The 21914-nt window shown below is 41.0% G+C and overlaps 1 protein-coding gene across 1 annotated transcript; it reads right to left on the reverse strand.

The window, feature by feature from the left end:
• Positions 1 to 4601: 4601 nt before the first annotated feature.
• On the reverse strand, positions 4602 to 21647 carry LOC311501584 (glycogen synthase kinase-3 beta-like). The gene is made up of 11 exons (XM_084563487.1): positions 21342 to 21647; positions 16598 to 16683; positions 14135 to 14236; positions 13524 to 13607; positions 12045 to 12155; positions 11790 to 11920; positions 11436 to 11640; positions 11214 to 11309; positions 10809 to 10995; positions 10506 to 10583; positions 4602 to 9073 (listed from the first exon to the last, which is right to left on the reverse strand). The coding sequence occupies exons 1-11, from the start codon at positions 21514 to 21516 to the stop codon at positions 9012 to 9014; spliced, it is 1317 nt and encodes a 438-aa protein (XP_084419613.1). The 5' UTR covers positions 21517 to 21647; the 3' UTR covers positions 4602 to 9011.
• Between the last annotated feature and the right edge of the window lie 267 nt (positions 21648 to 21914).

The raw sequence follows: 21914 nt of genomic DNA on the forward strand, positions 1-21914 counted from the left end.
TGATCTCAAAGTAACAAAACTATAGATGTTCAAGTTTTTTATTCTCCTAATGAAGTACAATGTCATCAGAAGCTCTGCAGACCTGGCAAATGGACCTTGAGTTAAGATTGTTCTGTCAAAATGAAGAAAAATGTCACAAGAGAAAAAGTGAGTTAAATGTTTGTGTTTGATTTAAATTCAACTTCTACAGCTGTTTTTATTTTTGTGTTTTTATTTTTGTGAATTTACTTGAAAACAGATGCAATAAACAACAGAAGAAGAAGAACAGTGTTAAATGTCCGTCATTAGTTTCATCTGTCATAAGGTAGTAGCCTTAACTCACATGTGTCCTGAGTAGATCTCACTGTATTAAAAGGAAAACTTCATTTGTTCAGCTGATCTGATGTTTGGTCCTCTGACTCTCTTCCATCTTTTCTTTCATTCAATTAGTTTTTACTATATTTTCTGTATTTCAAAGCAAACATTCAAACCAACTAAAGTGTTGTTTAATAGAAATGTAAATGTTCTGTCATGACTCTGGTGTCTTCTCTCCCTCATTCCTTGTGTTTCTGCTGTTTTCCATCCCTCATGTCTTTTGTCCTTGCTTTGTCTCAGAGTGTGAGTCTCAGGACATGAACATCCAATCAACTCCTGCTCTGTAATCAGTCTGTAGTCTGAACACCTAAAGCCTGTCCATCTATCAAGCCCTGCAGTATATCTACTCTCTCATTCATCAGTTGGTTGTGTCCAGTGTTTACTAGAGGAATACAGGAGTGAACACAGAGGTGTTCCACTATCTAACCCTCTCTGTGATCACACACTACAGTTTATTGTTGTTATTAAATGTCTCAGCGCCACAGTGAAGGAGTGAACCTGGTTTACCATGTAATGTTAGTATTAATGAGCCACAATCAAACCACTACTAATGATCATTCATTGACAATGAACCTTTCTGGATCAAGGTGTGTTAGTGCCATAATAAACATATTTACAGTTACTGTTGAAGCAAGAAGTGAATTAAGTGAATATCTGATCATTTTAAAGTTTAAAGTTGTTTTCTTTTTCTGTCAAATCTGAATATTTGCTGCTTTTGACTTTTTAAAACAGTTAATTATTGACTGAATAATAAATTAGAACTCATCAGATACATAGATGATGTATTTCAGCCTCAGATATCGTAGGGATGCAGATTAGTGGTTTATCTGGTTTAGATTAGCTGGTCTTTATTTGTAGTAACACATTCATGGGTGGACATTAACGGGGGGATAGGCCTGTTCTTTCCAGAAACAGATACAGAAAGTTTGAGAGCAGATCTGTCTGTCCATCCAGATACTGACCAGAAATAAATCAGATGTGAAGACAACAATGCACCACTGATCAAAGGTAGCTGAAGTCTCTGGACTAGCTCTGTCTGACATTTCATATGCAGAGAATAGAATCATCTGATTAAAGTTACGTTTGCATGTTATGAGACTTTAAAAGGTTTTCAATATTGAAATGCCTTCATTCACGCCTTCCACTTGTTTATGCATTTTGGATTTTGTGACATCACAGCTCATTTCTACATTTGTAGTCATTTGTCTGAACAGAAACAAGAGGAAACTGATAAAGAGCAGAAAGAGGAGAGAGAACTCCACTCTATAAAGAATATGAGACTTTGAGTTTGAGAGAAATCTTCCCTCTCAGTCACAAACACAGATTTCTTCTGTAAGAATAAATAAAATAAACTGATAATGACAATAATGATGACAAATATAATGAATAAGAGAAGACTTTAAATCAAATATACAATGACCTAAACTAATTATGAAGATATTTATATACAGTAAGGTATTTGGTTTACGATAATAAACATTTAGTTGATATTCTCAACTCTCAGATGGTTCCAGCGTAACAACTAAAAGCAGCTTCACCAAATGTTTTTGATTTAAATTTAAAGATGACTTCAGAGACCATCCAGATCACAGACAGGAGGCTTTTCAGACTAGTAGTTTGGAAACAGAGAGGTCACCAAAGCAACAATACTACTCTTCTTCTGGTGTTAGTCAGTCTTCTGAGGCAGAGTTCTGAATGTATTGAAGCATAAAGTTTATAACTGTATGTGTTTTTGGGTAAAGCAGCTATGAAAATGTCCTTCCTGATATAGATGCTGCATTTGTAACATGACAACAAGTAGATTGATGTCACACCTCATAACAAAGAGTGCCTTTATAACCATCTAACATGTAAACATAGATAGTTGTGATGGAGCTAATTGTACTACAGGTAAACTCCAGATAGAAGTTGAGGAGTTGTTTAAAAGTTAAAATAGAGCCTCCACATAATAAATTCTATTCACAACTTTACTAAACATTAAATGTCTTCTCTGTCTCTGTTAGATGAAGTTGTATCAGTGAAAAATGTCTTTATTGTGGTTTCTATTCCATCATTTAATGATTCTCTCATTTATATTATTTAATGATTGGTTGTGTTTGGTGTGAAGGGTCTATCTACCAAAGGTTTCTGATACAAGATTGAATGTAATGTTTTATTATTACATTATTTTATGTTGTATTCACAGGTTTTATGGACAATGATAAAAGTGTTTTCCTTCCATCCTGATCCTGAATACAGCCTGTTTCAACACAGTGACTTAATAAATGATGCTGATGATTTAACTCCTGTTCCCCATTGACTGATTTCTAAAACAATAATCAAAGGACACAGTGATGGCGAGCTCATAAGAACTGTCCAGCCAGTACATTTGATTTTGTTCACAGCTGTGTGCAGCATACGATCAGATCGCAGTTTGTCACAGAATGATATGGTCAGTTGTTGCCTGACGTCTTTATTTGTTTAGCTGCCCTCAGATATCTGTGAGCTGCAGTATTAAGCTACACTTACTGTTAAAACCAGTTCAAACCACCAGTAACTACTATTACATTCAATCATAGAAACTCTTCACATAGTCAATGCTCATATTAAATTAGTAGATTTATTTTAAAGTTAATCAGCTTTGATTGTACAGTTTGTGTTTGTAGTGTTGAGAGTTGAGATGTTCTTTGGTAAATTTTCTTTTTCTTTCTGGATAAATCTATTTGATATGACACATGTTTATATGTTAACAGTGTATACGAATAAAGATCAATAGACTACATTTATTGCATTATTAGCTTCACACATTACTGTCACTGTTTTTATTGCTGTTAGGTGTGAATGTGTGTCTGAATGATTGTCTGGATGTCAGCTCTGTGACTGACCTGTCATTTGTCCGTTGCCTCTTGTCCACTGTCAGCTAACATTCAGTAATACACAGGATAAGATGTTATAATCCCTTGTGCCAAAATCCCAGGCCAAACACATTTAGAGGCCCTGTTCAACTAAAAGACCCTACCAAACCTGTGGTCATGTGATATGACAATTAATCTATAATCAGCCCGAGACAATGCCAACAACCAACCACAATGGACGAACAGGAAAAAGAACGGTACTCAGCCTTTCGTGCACGTAGTCTATTAACATTGACTGATACACTGCCCTCTGGTGGACAGAACATATAGAACTTAAGTTTGATACCAATATCAGTCTTACTGAAGACATTTAATGGTCAAAATATAATTAATAAATAGAATATATTCGAATTTTAATATTAATAAACAAACGAACTTCGAATATGATTTTTGGGCAAAAGTCAAAGCCCTATTAACAACTAATATAGTAACTAATACACGAGCCAAACAAACAAATCTACCGTGATTCGCCCCGTTGCTGCGAGCCGAAACACGTAACAAACAAACAAATCGCGTAACAAACAAATCGACCGTGGCCTACATGCGGCCATTCTTACCTTAGCTAGTTCCCCAGCTAGCATGCTTCCTTCGTACCCATAACCAGTCGCTGGCTCTCTCTGCTGCCCAGGACATGTTGCTAACCGCAGTCCTCTGGCTCCTTCCTCGTATGCCCAGCTCACTCAGCAGAGCAATCACCGACTTTGCCACAAATCCACGGCAGCCCACTTCTACCGGGCGGACATAAGCCTTCCATCCATTCTGCTCTGCATCTGCTGCTAACTCTGCATACTTAGCTCTTTTTCGCTCATTAGCCTCCTCAACTATATCTTCCCACGGGACAGTCAGCTCTATGAAATAAACTACTTTCTCTGGCTCAGACCACAACAGCAGATCTGGCCGTAGTCGAGTGCTAACTATCTCAGCTGGAATAACCAGTTGTCCATTTAAATCCGCTCTCATCTGCCAGGCTCCTCCTACTCTTAGCTGTCCCGTGTTATGCCTGATGCCTGATAGTCTGGCCTTTTCTCCCTCCCGTACAAACTTAATACATCTATTCTCTCTGTTAACGGCCATGGAATTTACATTCACCCGTTTTTCCTCTATTGCAGCTGCTAAACATTTCAGTACCTGGTTGTGACGCCAGGTATAACGTCCTTGGGACAGACTAACCTTACAACCTGTCAGAATATGTCTAAGCGTGCAGACACAAGTGCACAGTGGGCAGGCAACATCCTCACCTCCCCACTGGTTTAAGTTCTGGGGAGTTGGCAGCACATCATAAGTAGCGCCTAACATAAATCTAATTTATCTAGTTTGGGGCTGAAGGTCAATGATCTTTTACATCTTGTGGATGGCTGGGTGCGTCGTTTATCTGAGGACCACATGGCAACAGTAGGCACTACAGGGAGAAGATAGTTTGGTCGATTTGTTCTGCTGTTAGACGTAGACCATTCACACCTTTCCAGTATTCCCTGATGGTAGCGGCCTCTTTCAGCAGGACAACTCTTCCTGCCACAAGGTTAAAACAGTCAAGGAATAGTGGAAAGATGTTTCCTCCTTCATAAAAAACTAAACCTACATCTAATTTATAACATAAGAAACAAACAGGACACACAGTGAACACAGTTTCATCACTTTATTACAGTAAATGAGTCCATATCATACACACAGAACAGAGACAGACAGGTTTGTGTTTTCTTTCTCTCTCCTCCTCCTCCTCCTTCTATCCCTCCATCATCATCATCATCATTATCATAGTCCACCGACTCATCAGACACACAAGGCCAGGATGAACTCAACAGCATTGGAGTTAAAAAAAAAAAATTAAATAAAAGTCACAACTTATGAAGAGTCGATCGGTTAAATAAGGGAGGAAACATCACACACACACACACACACACACACACACACACACACACACACACACACACACACAAACAAACATCTCCACCATCTTGTGATCGTTAGCAGCAACTCTCAATGCCATACAGCACTTAATACAAAAATGCCCACGTAGCGTACTTAGACCGGACACTCGTCACATTATTTCTCATCCGGCTTCAACACTTCCCGAGGACGCTCCGGGTCACTGGACTCAGTCTTAAAACAAAACAAAAAAAAAACAAAACACCAGCGACCTGCAGCCAAGACATTTTCTTTTTCTCAATACTGCACAGTAATCATGTATCGCAGTCTGTCACAACACGTTAAGAGTTCTGTTCCAAAACGAAGAGCAGAAACCTGAAGATCCCGTCGGTTAAAATACGACTTTAATGTCTAATAGATGTGTTTAACGATTTAACGGCATACGAATTCCGCCCTCTTGTGGTATTCACAAGTTTGTGTTTTCTGTCGTTAGCTCAGTGGCACAGCTGCATCATGGGAAATGTAGGCAGGCAGCTTTTTACAAGAAAAATTCTTAATGTCTTGTCCTGATGCACAAATTTGTGTGTATATATATATATATATATATATATATATATATATATATATATTTTATTTTTTTTTTTTAATTTAAAGGGACCATTTAATCTGACAACTCCCCCTACAGGCGAAAAATGAAATTACAGCTGTAATACATATGACACATGCGCCACCTGCTGGCAAACAGTGTTAAAACACTTTCCCCTCCCTTTTCTTAATATAAAATGCCATTTAAACTGTAAATATGATTGCTTCTCCTCTATTTCTGGTTAATCTGCAGACTTGAAACCAGATTTTTGTAAATACAACATGTTAAAGGTCACTGAGGAATTGCACGCTCAACAAAAATTGTAAAAAAAAAACAGAAGTAAAATGTGCGTTTATTAACTTGCAAGATCGACGACAGAAAAGTGAAAAAGGCGTGTCAGCAGGCACCTTAAGCTAGATTCAAATCCAAGACGGCGCATGTTTCACAGCTTTAAGGTTTCAAGTTCACAAAATCTGAATCTGCTGAGAACGTTTTGGAACAGAACTCTGACAATATTCACTTGTACAGTCAGAACGAAGGAGGGGAGAGCCAGAGCTACTTTACAGCTTTCACTGGACTACGAGAAAGAGAAGGAGAAGAGAGAGAGAGAGAGAGAGATCGTCAACAAACATGAGGAGTAGGCTGTTTTTTTGTTTTTTTTTCCTTTTCTCTTTTTTCAGTATTTACACTTTGGATTGTGAAAAAAAGAAACTTATTTACAAAAATGCACAAACTAAGACCGCGTCGTCGACAGGATGAGGGAAACAAGATATAAACAACTCTGTAATAAAAAGTAAAAAGAGGAAAAAAAAATAAAAATCAGTGATATTTACATGTGCGATAAGCGAAGGATGAAGGAGAGTGAGAGGGGAGAGAGATGGCTTCTGAAAGTATATTTTTTTTAAAGAACAAAAAAAAGCGGCCTTGTTTGATTCCCGTCCTCTGGCGTTCTTCACACCTTTTCATAGCCACAGAAGGACCGACGGCTCTGAGTGGGAACGCCGTCGGCTGGAAATCGAACACCGCCAGTCGGACTCTTTAACGGCAAAGACGGCGGGATGTGAGGCAGCAGACTGGGAGGTGACCAGTTTAAAAACCAGGAAGCAGTCGAGTGAAGTATGCTCTAAAACTCTCCTCTTATAAAATGAACGTGTGCATGAGGAATTAAAAAACAAGAAGAGGTGGAGGCCATGGGACGATAGTATCAAATATACTATACTACAAACTTTCAAGTGGTCTGTACTGCTTACTAAAAATCTGTACTTGTTGGCTGCTCTAATCCTAAAACACTGGCTGTTCAGACGGCAGCGTGGGATAACTTCACACACACACACACACACACACACACACACACACACACACACACACTCGACACTGACAGCGATACATTCTCCGGGCGACCTAAACTTGATTTACTTCTAAACTTATCTCTAAAAAGCTTTTATTTCTTAACCCCTCGCACGTCCTCCGAGCCACGGCGTTGAATCCAAATTGGTCCGTTATAAAACGACAGAAGCACAACAAGCACACAAGCAAACAAACAAACAAACCAACACAAAGAGGGATTTACTCACATTAAGCCTCCGTATATGTTTCTGTGTCCATTTATCCATAAAGAAGCTAAAAGGTCATGATTTAAAAGACTTCTCTGTCTCTAAGTGTCTCCAGCTTCCACTTGAAGACAAAGAAATAAATGTTTATTAACTCCCCGTCTCATTAGTTTCTCTGCTGAATTTAAAACACAGATGTTTTTTTTCCACATTAATATCCAGACAGAAATGGCACCCAGATTAGTCTTTGGACTAGTTCTCGTTTACTTGTAATCTTCCATTATCTGTATGTGAATCCTTAGCATGCTCCAGAAGTAAAAATAAAACTCAGAGTTGTTATATTTATTTATATTTGCATTTAAAATGTAAAACTGACCCTAAAATAAGCTTCTCAATGGCGCCCAGAGTTAATTCAAATGTTCTCACTTCTTATCGTTTTCCAGTAACATTTTACGAATTCACTGATTTTTGCACATTTAAAAAGGATAAATATCACATTTGGGTTGAATTAAAACAATAAAACAAAATCAAACAGCTAATTATTTTAGTGGAATACCCCTTAAAAAAGACTATTATGAACAAATAGTGAACTAGTGAAGAGAAACCAGTGAAAAAACTACATATTATTAAACTTTTCTTTCTTTTCAGAGAGTTTAAAAATGATGCAACTGCTAAAGAATGAAGACTCCATTTCTCTGTGTGGAACTAAATTTGTATTTTACTTTGGTTTCTGCTTGTTTTGTTAGAAGTCAGGTTTTATTTCTGTTAATTAATTCCACAATTGCGCCATACCTCAGTTTCCCTGCTTTTGTTTTTCTTAAATCTTTTATTTGTCACTCCCCTCCACCATCCTGACTCAACAACAAGGACATTTTATCGGTAATCGGAAGAAAAAGTGGCATCTTCTAGTTTTCTTTCCAGCCTTTTTAATCGTCAAGTGAAAACAACTAAGCAGCAGGTCGGACGAAGAACGAGTTTGCCTGATTTTAAAAGACTAATTCTTCTAGAAGTTTGAAGAATTAAACAAAAACACGAGACGAGGAGCATTCCCCTGAACATTTCACCAACAACTCAACGCTCTACTGATTTGTAAGTTTATTTAAAATATATAAAAACATATTAAAAGCTGAGAAAGAGCCTCGGTCCATGTCTGATTTGATATTTGTATGGGTTTAAACTTTTTATTTTTTGGGGGGTCAAGGAACGGTTCTAGAGGAGAACATCTGATCTGACACTGAAGAACTTTCCTTCTATATTCAGCGCTCAGTTAATCTATGAATCCATCGGTCCCTGCGTCCGTTCTCCCACCCTGAGTTCAATATAAGTTAACCCAAATCTAGTCCAGTCGACACCACTGAAACACTGAGGAATAAAAACACAACTGGAGACGCAAGATGATTTCAATTAGTCAAATAAATAAACACAAAACGCTGATTTAAAAAAAAAAAAAAAAAGTAATATCACAGAGGACCAGCCCCCACTATTGAACCTTCTCTTACCACCTGAACAGCAGCAGCAGCGGGACGACTCTGTGTGTGTGTGTGTGTGTGTGTGTGTGTGTGTGTGTGTGTGTGTGTGTGTGTGTGTGTGTGTGTGTGGTTTCTGACCCTGGCAGCTAAGGAGCTAACGGTTTGTTCGAAGCGTTTACTGTACAAAAACGGACCGTCTAAGAGGAGAGCAAGCAGCACAGAGGAAAGCTGTAGAGTGTGTGTGTCTGAGACGAGGGTGAGGCTTGCAGGCAGGTGCAGGTGAGAAGCTGCTTCAGATGCTGTTGAGGGACCCAGGTACTGAGCTGTGTTGAGATGAGTCTGAACCGGTACCATCTGCAGAGGAAGAGGAAGAGGAAGGTAGAGTTAGATTATTACGACACCACGGATCAATGTTAAACAAGGTTGATTTAAAGTCTGCAGTTTGATTCTAAGTCCAGTGCTGCCATCTAGTGTCAAGAAAAAGACACTAAACTACTTTGTTATTGAATAAAAAGTTCCGGTTCAACCATTTTTAGGTTTTAATGTAATTTTAAACTAAAATAATAATTAGTATTTTATGTCAAATAATTTATATGTTATTGAAGCTGCAGTACAATCAGAGGAGGAGCACAGGGGATCCAATAATATATGAAACTCAAGGCAATTGTGCCGCTGATTACATATTAACTTTAGACGTTAAAGTAGAAGGTGCAAAGATCATTTTTATTTTTTTTAATGGTTTTATTTGATACGTGATAGTGGAAGGAGACAAGAAGTGATGGGGTGGACATACATGCAGTAAGCATTATAGCGTCAGATCACTGGATGAACCAGGTGAGCTATTGGTTCTACAAAGTCATTATCCATATTTATAAATAACTGTGTGTCTGTGAAGAATATATATTCATTCATTCATTCATTTTCTGTAACTGCTTGTCCTCTGGAGCGTCGCGGGGGGGCTGGACAGGTCTCCAGTCTGTCACAGGGCTAACACAGAGAGACAATCACACCTACGGCCAATTTAAAATCACCAATGAACCTAACCAGCATGTCTTTGGACGGTGGGAGGAAGCTGGAGTACCTGGAGAGAACCCAGACACAGGGAGAACATGCAAACTCCACACAGAAAGGAACCAGTCGGTCCATGGATTCAAACCCAGAACCTTCTTGCAGTGAGGCATCAGTGCTAACCACCTATCCTAACCTAACCTAACATTTTCTACTGCTGCAGCTTCACACTAAAAGCATCTAACTGGCAAAACACACATTTTCTTTGAACCAGTTACAGCCTTTGCACCATCGTTCATCAAAAACCCGTTGACAAAACAAAACTACAACCGTTATTTGTCGGTGGGATCAGTTTGAAATATTGCAGGGAGCGACGGAGCAGGAAGAAGAAGAAGCAGCAGGAGCAGTGAGCTGTTAGATGAAAAGGTGCACACCTCCATCTTCCAAGCCAGCTTATTAACTTCTGGCTTTTATGTCACACACACAAACAACAGTGATCTTTCACTGTTGCTGACAGAATGATTGTTATTAATATTTGTTCAGATGTCCTCAGAATTCTGTGACCTTCAGTATTAAACAGCGTTTGGTCTTGAGACGAGTTGTGAAATGTTTAAGATGCCACTTTAAGCTTCATAAATTCATTTCTATTCTGAATTTAAACTAAAATTTAAAGTCCTCTGGAGAAAAGAAAGCCTTAACACTTTTAATTTCTGTTTGTTTCTTGTGACAACAAGAACAAAATCTCGACAAGAATAAAGTGATAATAAGAGTTTCCCACCGTGGGCGGAAGCAGCTGTATGTGAGCGAGCGTGAGGAGGAATGAGGGTCGAGTTCAGCTGAGGCTGGATTGACAGCTCTGCAGAGAATAAAAGAAGAAAAGGTTTTATTTAGCCATGAGTCACACAACGGCAGGATAGAGTCATTCAACAGGAGAATGGTGTACACTGCATTCACTGCACGGCCACAGAGGTCACCGCTGAGGAAGACCACCCAACTGTGAAGAGAACGTCATCGTAGCTAAACAAGAAGAGAGGCCTGACGTATCGCTTGGTGGACAAACAGATTAACCACGGGTCTGTACCTGTGGTGCTGAAGTTGAAGAGCATCGGCAGTTCTCGGCCGCTGGGCAGTCGTGTGTTTGGCTGGCGCAGCTCGTCGAAGAAGGCGTGCGAGCAGGCCTCTAACGGGGAGAGGCGCGAGGCCGGCGTGTACTCCAGCAGCCGGGAGCAGAGCGCGATGGCTTCTGGAGGGGTGCGAGGTTTAAACACCTGAGCAAGAGGAGGAAGAAGAAGAAGAAGAAGAGGTTTATTCAAAGTTTATTCCAACACAATAGGTAAAACACTCTTTAGATTCATAAATAAGTGTGTGGAACAAGCGTCAAGCAGTTGTAGTTTAATCTGTGACATGAAAATAATCATTGTCCATGTTCTATCCGATTCTTTCTACACATCTCTGCAGACAGATTTTTCCTCCACTGTTTATTTACCTTGGTCCATGGATGCGCTTTGATCTGAGGGAACTTGAACTCTGTGTAGTTTGGATTCATCTCTCGAATCTGCTCCCTGGTCGGTGTTCCCAGCACCTGAAAACAGAAGAAGAAGGAGAACTGTAGAGGTGACTATGATAACAGACACACGAACAGGAAATATAAGTAAAACCTAAACCCAGGAAGACGTGCGCAGGCAGCACGTACAGAAACCTTGATCACCTTGATAATCTCTACTAGTTGGTCCACACCGCTGTCCCCGGGGAATATGGGCTGTCCCAGCAGCAGCTCTGCCAGCACGCAGCCAGCTGACCAGATGTCGATGTTTGCCGTGTAGTCGGTGGCGCCGAAAATAAGCTCGGGGGCGCGGTAATACCGAGAGCAGATATACGACACGTTGGGTTCGCCGCGGACCAGCTGCTTGGCGCTGAGGGACAAAAAAACAAGAAATCACATTAAACGACAGCAAAGACGGCAGCAGCTCATGGCAGAAACTCTTAAGCTACCACTGTTTTTTAAGTTGCAGCAGTTCAATTAAGGTCTAGTCTGCGTAGAGACACGTTCACGAGGGCTCACCTGCCGAAGTCACACAGCTTTAGGATGGCAGTTTCAGGGTCGACAAGCAGATTTTGGGGCTTGATGTCTCTGTGACACACGCCCTGGGAATGGATGTAAGCCAGGCTGCGGAACAACTGGTACATGTACACCTGGAGAGACCACAACATCAGCCCTCCACTCTTTACAAAAACATGTATATGGAGCAGTTTAAAGCAAAGATGTTTAACCACTGAAGAAAACAGTAATAATGTGGACGACAGGCAGGTGAATTACCTTCACATAAATGATAGGAATGATGGTCTTGGCCTTGTTAAAATGCCTGGCAACCCTGTAGACCGTCTCGGGGACAAAGTCCAGCACCAGGTTGAGGTACACTTCATCTTTCTGTACAGGACGAACAGAGAGAGAGAAAGAGAGAGACACAGATTAAAGCGTGGACGGGTTGAGACAAGTATGAAGTAAAACAAACTGACCTAAACATTCATTTTCCAGTAAGATACTTAAGCAATATTAAAAACACGTCTATATTTATCTGAAGAAATGGATTGCTTCCTTTTTTTAGGGTTGGGGTATTTCTTATGTTACGTCGGAGTAATTTTGTTTTTCTGTGCCTCATTTCATCTTTTTCTTAGCCAGACGAGGGCTGGGGTGTTACTACTGATATCCTGAATGGATTTGATTAAATATAAATTAATTTAGCTTCCAAATAATTTTACTTAAATCTAAAACTAATGTCAGTGGGATTTCCACAATATTTGACCTCTCTATTCAGCTCTTCTCTGCCGTCAAATATATTTTTTAAAATCCAATCAGTTCTCAGGTCTAACGGCGTCTTCAGAGTTGTAGCTTCTGTCATATATAAATGGATTAATCCCGTTGTTTTGCAAAAACAGTCTTGCCGTAAGATTTTTAACAAAAGGATGGAGGAAATGGCGTCTATTTTATGAACTGATATCGGATCTTTCAAATCAAAATCAATTCAAATCAAGAGCATTTTCTAACCCGGCCATCGTAGTAACATCGTGTCAATATGGTACAGTAAAATAAGAGTGAGAGTCTGAGGTGACGTGGCAAAAAGAGATTTGGGCTTCAGCGTTTGTGCTTTGTGACATGTTGTCTCCTACGTTTCCGCCCAAAATTTGATTTCGGTCTGGCACGGAGTCTGGCCAAATTGCACTTCCACGGTTCGCGTGTAACCGCGCCAATCAGCGACAACAGTTGAGTGATGACGCGGAACTCGCATGCCAAGTTGCTTGTAGTCCAGCGAAGCTTGTAGTTCAACAGCATAGCAACAATGGCGACGGAGGAAGAGACGCTAGAAGCCATCCGCGAAGTTGTCTCAACTCTCGAGAGCATCACGGAATTAAAACCAGAACAAGAGGCTTGTCTTGTCAATTTTATAAATGGCAAGGACGTCGTAGCTCTCCTTCCAACTGGCTTTGGGAAAAGTTTGATTTATTTAACTGGAAGCGGAAGTGGTAAGTGTAAGAGCCTGAACTCCGGCGCACAATATACGTCATTACCAAACGTTGCTCATTGGTTAAGGGAACTCCAATGATTTTAAACCTCAAAATAAGCATCCGCCCATTACGGAGACAGATTCCTATTACATTGGGCCAGACTAACGTGCCAGACCGAAATCAAATTTTGGGCGGAAACGTAGGATGGTGAAGACCAGGCTATCTTTCAACTCTCTTTAAAGTAGAACTTATAATGCGTGTTTTGTTTTCTGTTTTGTGCAGGAACAAGTACCTTCTCGCCACTGGAGTAGAAGAAATAACGTAGTCGCACAATGTTGCAGTGATCCAGCTTCCTCATGATCTGTAGCTCCCGATTCTGCAGAGAAAACAAACACACAGCGTAAGTATGTGACCTTCTGAGCAGCGTACTTGTTGGTTCAAACTTGACAAGTTAAAGTCAGCAGCGGCGTATTTAATGACACTCGTGAAATGCATTCTGGGATACCAGGCTATACCAGGTCCATACAAGTTACCTCCAGATGTGTCCTCGATAACACACTTGGACATTTTGACTGATGCAGATGTGTATTTTGAACTGGAACAGTACTTTATGATGTTTAACAAGTAACGAGAACAGCACAGAACTGGTCCCTCCTGAATCACGCTGATCAGTTTAATTATTCTAGATGATGCTCAGATAAACTTTGTCGTTTTGTTTACTTTCGTTTCTCTTCTCCGTCTGTGGTTTTCTACGCTGAATAGCCAATCAGAGCAACGTTCAACAACTACGCTGAGAAGCTGTTGACAGGGGTGCGACCAGTGGCAACGGTGCAGGACGTCCATGTCAACAGCTGACCATCAAGCTCAGTGTGTCCAGACCGGTTTCAGAGAACGGGCCCCTACCTTAAACCTCTTATCCTGCAGGACCTTCTTGATGGCCACCATCTCCTGGCTGTCGATGAGGCGAGCTTGGTACACCACACCGAACGATCCATTTCCAATAACCTGCAGGGTTTTCAGAAAATAGAGAGCGGTTAAATTCACCTGAACAACACGGAGTTCATGTTTGTCACCACCTCCAGTTTATTTGTGTTCAGTGTTTAATGTAGCACTGTAATATTAGTTTTCGGGGGAAGAAGACGGCAGTTCACATCATTTCCCCGAAAGCTGTTCACAGCATTATGCTAATTCCCCTTTTATAACCGTGACTACCGCGCCACGTAACCAAACACACATCGCCAGCGTAAACGTCTTCATCTTTTATGGCTATTTTTAAGTGAAGGTCAGACTCTGCAGCGTGAACCATCGGGGCCAGCTGGCGTAGATGAAATATGCAGCGCACACGGTAACGGGCTACTACTCAATATGAAACATTACTCGTTCAAGATCACGAAATATAAAACCTTTATACTGTGCAGGTTCTCTATTTAGAGCAATATTGAATTTGCTCTGTGCTAGAACTGTGGGCTTAGATTCCCGTGATCAAACCTGTCTGATGTAAAAAGCGTTGAAAACACAGCTGAGTTAAGGAATAAGGAGAGTTTACCATCATTTTATATATTAATAATATACTAATAAATATTACATTAACGAATCCAGGCTGACTGGGCCTTTCTGTTTGCATGTTCTCCCTGTGTCTGCGTGGGTTCTCTCCAGGTTCTCCAGCTTGCTCCCACCGTCCAAAGACATGCTGGTTAGGTTAATTGGTTTAAATAGTTGTCTGTCTCTCTGTGTTAGCCCTGAGATAGACTGGAGACCTGTCCAGGGTGGACCCCGTCTCCCTGGGTTACTAGGTTACCCCAACCAGCTTTAGTATTAGGGATAAGAAACAAACAAATGCACACATTAAATGTTTTGTCTGTTAAAAGATCAATATCGGATTGGAGGGGCAAAAAAACTTGATCGGGACATCCCTAATTTTATGACAATAAACTGAAGATAATCAAATCAAATTTATTTATATGGCACTTTTCATGCATTTTAAAAGCAATACAAAGTGCCTCCCTAAAAACAGCAAAAACAAAACAAAACAAAAAATCCAACCCTCCCACCCTCATAAAAACACACACACACACACACACACACACGAGAGAGACATGGCCGGGCACCGAGACCTGGAGCAAGGAGAAAGCCACCTTTGGGGGCCGACCACACCGAGGGGGCCTCCAGCCCACGACTGCAGGGAGCACCGCCATAGAGAGACAGCCCCGACCCGGGCAGACAGGAGGCCCCACACCAAGGTGCAGAGCCCTCCAGCCACCAGGACCAGAGCCGCCCACAGGACAGCACCCCCGTCAGTAGACCAGAAGCAGCTCCCAGTGTGGTCGGCCCCCATGAGGAGACACTGGAGCTAAAAACTGAGGGACTAAAACTATAAATTGGGACAAAAATGACCAATATAGATAAAATGCTTTTCAGCTCATAAAATTAAAACATGTAGTTATAACATATAATTAAAATAAAAATAGAAAAGGAAATGATAAAAACTACTAAAAACTAAAAATTGCTAAAAACTGAGGGACTAAAACTAAAACTGTAAAATGGGTAAGAGAATCAATTAAAAGCCTGATTGAAAAGGTGGGTCTTGAGCCTCTTTTTAAAAACATCAACAGTCTCTGCGGCCCTGAGGTTCTCCGGCAGGCTGTTCCACAATCGGGGACCATAATAAGATAAGTCTATGAAGGTTCTCAGTCATCCAGGTCATGGTATCATCCAAAAAAAACAACCTGAAATAAGAACAGCTGAACTTGTAGAGTCTCTTGAAGATGTTTCTCCACTAATTAAGTAGCTTCTTCAGCTCTAACAAACTGAAAATAATCAAATTTGCAAAGTAGCAGACTGATAATACGTATAATCATTAGTTGCAGTCCAGTGTGTGTGATTATTAACAGCTACAGGCGACTGCGACTTTTAAATCATTAATGTATTAATACCTCAATAACCTTCTACTGCTGCAGGCGTTGGAAAAGCGTCAACACCTCCGATAAGGACGTTTAACAATTATTGACTTTCAGACGACGACCAGCGATAAGTTGCACACGCTACCAGAGCCATTAGGTTTTATCTGAGACGTGATAGGCGTCTGGGTTAATGCAAGACTCGTGCTTGCCGGGGTTTCATTAGCCCGTCGCTGACACAATTATGTCGCGTTATCAGAAAATCAGAAAGTAGGCCATAAACCGAGCCTTGAAAGTGATAAACCTCTGCCCCCCTGGCACAGTAGCTATGGAGCCACTGGTATCGATCAACACTCTTATCAATTTATTGCGTTGGCGTTTTGTGTCCGTGTGGTGATTAAAGTCTCCGTTAAGAGATGATATAATAAAAAGTTGTGGTGGCGTCTGGCGGTGATGCCGTTTTACTCACCTTGATGTCGGTGTAGGAGACTTCCTGTGGGCGGTCCGGTCCCTGACCCGGCGTGGCCACGACTGTTGTCACCTTCCCGCTGTCTCCTAGGCAACAAGGAAATTAAGAGATGAAGAAGAAGGAGGAATAATATACCGTTATGTGTCACAAACCATTTTCTGTTAATTACTATTAAACGTATAAGAAGGATTTCTTTCTACAAGAACCATGGATAAGAAGCTGCTTCACGCCGGGACCCAAACAACACTCCTCGCCTCAACATCTGGGCCGTCTCTCCGCTGGCCATTTGAATATTTAGGTTAATGAGACAGCCCAGTGAATGGATGTCAACTTTACAAAAAGCCTCAGAGGAAGGAGACGGGAATGGCGGAGTTCACGTTCAAGACACTGTGACTAATTAAACAGGGAACGATCCCAAAAAAATAGGCCAACCACTTCTATTTGTCCTGATAAAGTGCCTCAGGAGATAACAGTGTTCAATGAAAAGGTTAGTTTGTCACATCAAATATGAGTCAACACACAGACCAGATTAGATTACTTGGCATTTTACTCATTTACAGATTAGAAATGCGTCACAAAAGCTTTGATTTGTTGAGAAAATCAGGCTCAGAGGAGAATAAAACACCTTCAGAACAAACTTCCTGGTTTGCATTTCCTTGTAAGCGACTACGTTTACTGGGAGAACACTTCTTCAACTCAATAAAAATAATTGTGAGATTTTAAAGTCACCAGTTTACAGAACATTTTCTGCTCTGATCTGCTGCTGTAGAACACAAAATCTGCTGGAAATACAACAAGAGAAGAAGAAGAACAAGCCTGAATTGATTCAGTAGAAGAAGAAGAAGATGACCGAGATGTCTCCACGTTTTCATCGTTGTCGTCCACATGGATTCAAGCTTCATTCATCTTTTCAAACAATTATTTTAAACAAATGCTTCTGTCCCTCCTGGAAACTCATCGGCCGATGTTTATCTGACTTTTACTAATTTTTCAAGCAAAACAAAACAAAAAAAAATGATATTTGCTGGTTAAGTTATCACAAACTTGAAGATTTGCTGAACGTGTTTTAGTTTACTGGCTTAATAAACTACTATTTTTTATGGAGAATCATTTCAACTTTATGTAGAGGAAATAACAACCTGTAAACACTAATAAAATCTTTCCTTACACTAGTTTTTGTATCTCGTTAAATATCATATTGTTAAATAGACATTTTAGGTAATGATACTTTCACATTACGGTGCGCTTTGAATTTTCTTCTTAGAACAGAACAATATATTTATGTGGATGCAGGAGTTTTTGCTGCACGCCATCTCACATCTCTGTCACTTCACATCCCATCAGTTCCTCGCTGTTACCTCTCTAAATAAACAGAAAAATACAGCCTCTAGATTTACAGTAAAACTTAATAAAACTGAATCTGATCAGTATTTGTGCAGCACTTTGACTCATTTATGTGCAGAGTGTGGTTTTGATAAGGTGTAAACATCACTATAATGTTGTTTTTATGCATAAGTTACCCAGAAATAACGGACCTGGGTCATTACACCATACACATAAAAAGTTTAGAAAAATATAGGCCTGCTTTAATGTGAAATAAAATGTAGATTTATCTGTAATTCCAGTATATTTTAGGTGTGTGCCGGGAAATTATTCTGCAATTTCTGCATCGTCGGAATTATTCAGCTGATTATAATTACACTGTTTGGCCTTGTATAGCAAAAACTACAAAAGACAGCCACTTTTAAATCAACAACTATCATCTGGAAAATTATTTCTGAGGTTTGAACCAAGTCCTGATAGAAGCTGCTGAGGTCTGGGTTATTTTAACCAGCGTGTTCAGTGGGTGGAAATTTTCCTCCGCTGATCTGCGCTGTTTAAATAATAGAGCAGCCCTCTGTCGTGTAGCTGCAGTCGCGTCGTATCGCTGTCACTCCGACCACGTCCACATACTTAATGCTTTGTTTAGCAAACAAGACAATGCACTTATTGATATGGCCCTCTTACAGACGGCACTGCGTGTCCTGGTGTTCTTGTACGTCCGTGTCCACGCACTGTCCTCAGCCCTCAGGAGTGTGGGCGTTATTCAATAGGTACGCTGGTGATATCTGTTACAGCGGAGACTGTGAGGCCTGGAGAGTGACCGGGTCACTGGGGTTCTTCTGCCTCAGTGACCAGGTTCATGCTCTGGACAGCAACAAGAGGGCACCAGGTTAAAAGTAGGGGCACGTGGTTAAAGGACACAGAGTTTTCTTGCTGGAGATATCACCGCTCTTTTCCTGCTGTCATTCATTTCATTTCTTCAGGCTGAAAACTTGCCGGTGGGCAGTAATCTATCATGACAAAAGACGAGGCCTTACTCCAGCTTTGTCAGAGCTCCTGATTTATCGTCGCTCCGCGGTTCAAGCTCAGTGTTTTTTTCACATTGTGTCCCTCTCGGCTTCCTGTCATTCACCTGACATTCACGGAAGGAAACTCAAGACTGCACAAGGAAACGGTTCCTTAACGGCATGCCATTTTTCAAACACTGTCACATCCACTGGTGTGTTTTTTTATTTTTTTATTTAAAAACAGCCGATAGTTTTTTTTAGCCAAGAAGCAAACGCAGTATAATCCCAGATTAATGCATTAGGCAGCAGATTTCTACATTAATGGGTTGACTACAAGCTGCACTCATATGAACTTCACATCTTAATTCAAAGTAGGATTAAGACAGTTTAGTTTGGTTTATTAATATGCAGTTCAATGCAGCACGGGCTTCCACAATCTAACCAGGCCGTTTGGTCCAAATGGAGAAGCTCTGATGAAGATGAAAATGCTCATTTGACAGTCTAGCCTGTAAAACACCATTTAGATTTCATTATGGGGCGTGTTTCACCCAATACCATTTGATTGGAGAGGCAGATCTTTGCAGGAGATGAATCAACTCCCAACAACGAGACTCCAGATCAACTTTCCACCAAAAAAACAAATAATTGTAGGCGGGGTCCGACAAGTCTCTGCACTGTTCCACATGAGAGATAAGACCACGATTCACCGCCTAGGAATTATGATTAATATTTTACACCTCACTTTTAATTTGTGTGCTTGGAACATTTCCTTTAAAGCTCGACGCTGAGGAGACAAGACTGTGATGATGGTGTCACGCGGAGACAAATAGCTGCTCCACAGACTGTGAATAATGGCACGACTGCTCGGACACTGTCACAGCAGCAGCAGCATGTAATTACACTGTGATGTGGGGACATTTATAGCAGTAAGATGAATTTCCCTTTTCCTTTTAGGATGTTAAATCTCCACATTAAAAAAAAAAACTCAAATGGTGTTAAATCATCAATTAAAAAAGCTGACACTTGTAATTTCCTAGAAGGCAGGAAGGTCTATTGTGAAAGACAAGCACGGTGCAAGAGCTTTATTCCTTCTTTAGTCCCATTCCTTTACCTGACAGGACATGTCAGGGCCTGTCAGTTCCTCCCTGGGACATTCACACCAGCTGCTGTAATGCAGAACAGTATTTTTACACCATCTACTCATCCCTATGAACTATTTTGGTAAGGCAAGCAGACGGGAAAGTAAACCGTAACTTAATCCACACAACCCGCAATGAAGTTTTTCCTTTAAAATTTTGCAATATCACACAGAGGAGCAAGAGACTAAACGAGGAGCAGCATAACGAGGATTTTATGACAGTGTAAGCACATAAAAAAGGCAAATATTTCATCATGAACATCTCCCCGTGTTATTCATAATGACAGCCCATGTCCAAGTTTAATTTAACCGCCCTTTCTAAACGCTACATCAAACCGTGTGTGGTTAATCCTGCCTCCTGAAACAGCTTCCAGGTCCTTTACACCTGAAAAACACCCATCAGTCATTCAGAGGAGCATCTAACAGCCAAAGGCGACATTTGGGAGAAACGGGAGGGTCACACCGCTTTGAACTGGAGACGACCTCCCGCTGCTGGGGCTGTAATATCAAGAGACACATCACTGTCTGCTAATACATGATAAGGTTTGGATTAACTCACACACACACACCTGTCCCTGCAGTGATAAAGCACCGGTCCATCCAAGACAGAGGAAACACACTCCTTGGCAGCACAGCAAGCAGACAGCCGAGCTCTTGTGATGTGCATCATTTGCATCCTCCAGGCGTCGGCCACCTGCTGCTAAGCCTTTGCCCCACAGGTGACCTTGGTGAACGGGCAACTTTTCCGCCCTGACCCCTTCCTCCAGGCGAGCCACACTTTGTTACCTGATGCCACCCTCTGAGCGACACCCACAAAGCCACCCTCGGTGTAACACCCAAGTTGAGGTATATCAGTCCATGTTGGCCACAAAGAACAAACAGAGCCCTTTAAATTGCTCACTCACACTGACCACAGTTACATCAGACAGATCAACTTGAAGCAAAAAAAATAATTAAATAAATAAATTAATAAACCGGATTATTGTTAAAATTGGTTAAACTGATGGCCAGTGATCTATCCTGACTCCGGGTGAGGGTGAATACATCCATCGGCCGGACAGAGAACTAGAAACATACAAAACAAGTGGCTAACGTTAGCAAGCTAGCAAGTTAGCATGCTAGCAAGTTCGCTAGCCACAGCGCGGAGAAATAATAAATTTGCTCTTTTGTGGTGAATAATACCAAACGGTATTTTTTTTTAAGTAAATAGAAATAATTAAAACATTACTGTGTATATAGATTCCCGAGAAAGAGATGCTTGTTGGTTTGAACTTACTGGCAAGCTTAAGGTTGGAACATCCTGACGAGCTGCTGCCGGAGGCCTGCGGGACCCCGGACTTTCCTGTGCTGCTCCCCACGGCAGCGGCTGATCCGGTAGACGCAGCGGCGGCTCCTGGAACACCTGGCGGCTCAGCAAACGAGCTGGTCCTGGGCCGCCCGCTGCCGCTCATATCTCAGTGCAGGGGTCAGGGTTGTATTTTCACTGTGTTTTTTTTTTTTTCAGCTAAGCGACTATTAATTATAAACAACGGGCAGCGAATAATCGTGGAAAGACACACCGAGAAATACCGCTCCCGTTGCCGCCGGCTGTCTGGGCTGGTAGCTGTTGCTAGACACCTAGAAACGGAACGCTCGCAATGCCACCTGGGAGATGGAGTTTGAAGCGGCTGGTGTTACGGTTTGCCGCTGTAGCTTTCACAAATCAAAACAACTACAAATTTAAAACTAATTAACTAGGCCACAGAAGGGATAACAGTCACGGTACACGTTGCAATAAATTAAAAAATATAAATTTCTGTATTAGTCTGAAAAAAAACACACATTTACTTTTACAGAAATAGCACAATTT

Source organism: Chelon labrosus, assembly GCF_963514085.1.
Source record: "Chelon labrosus genome assembly, chromosome: 16".
In the NCBI taxonomy this organism is placed as follows: Eukaryota; Metazoa; Chordata; class Actinopteri; order Mugiliformes; family Mugilidae; genus Chelon; species Chelon labrosus.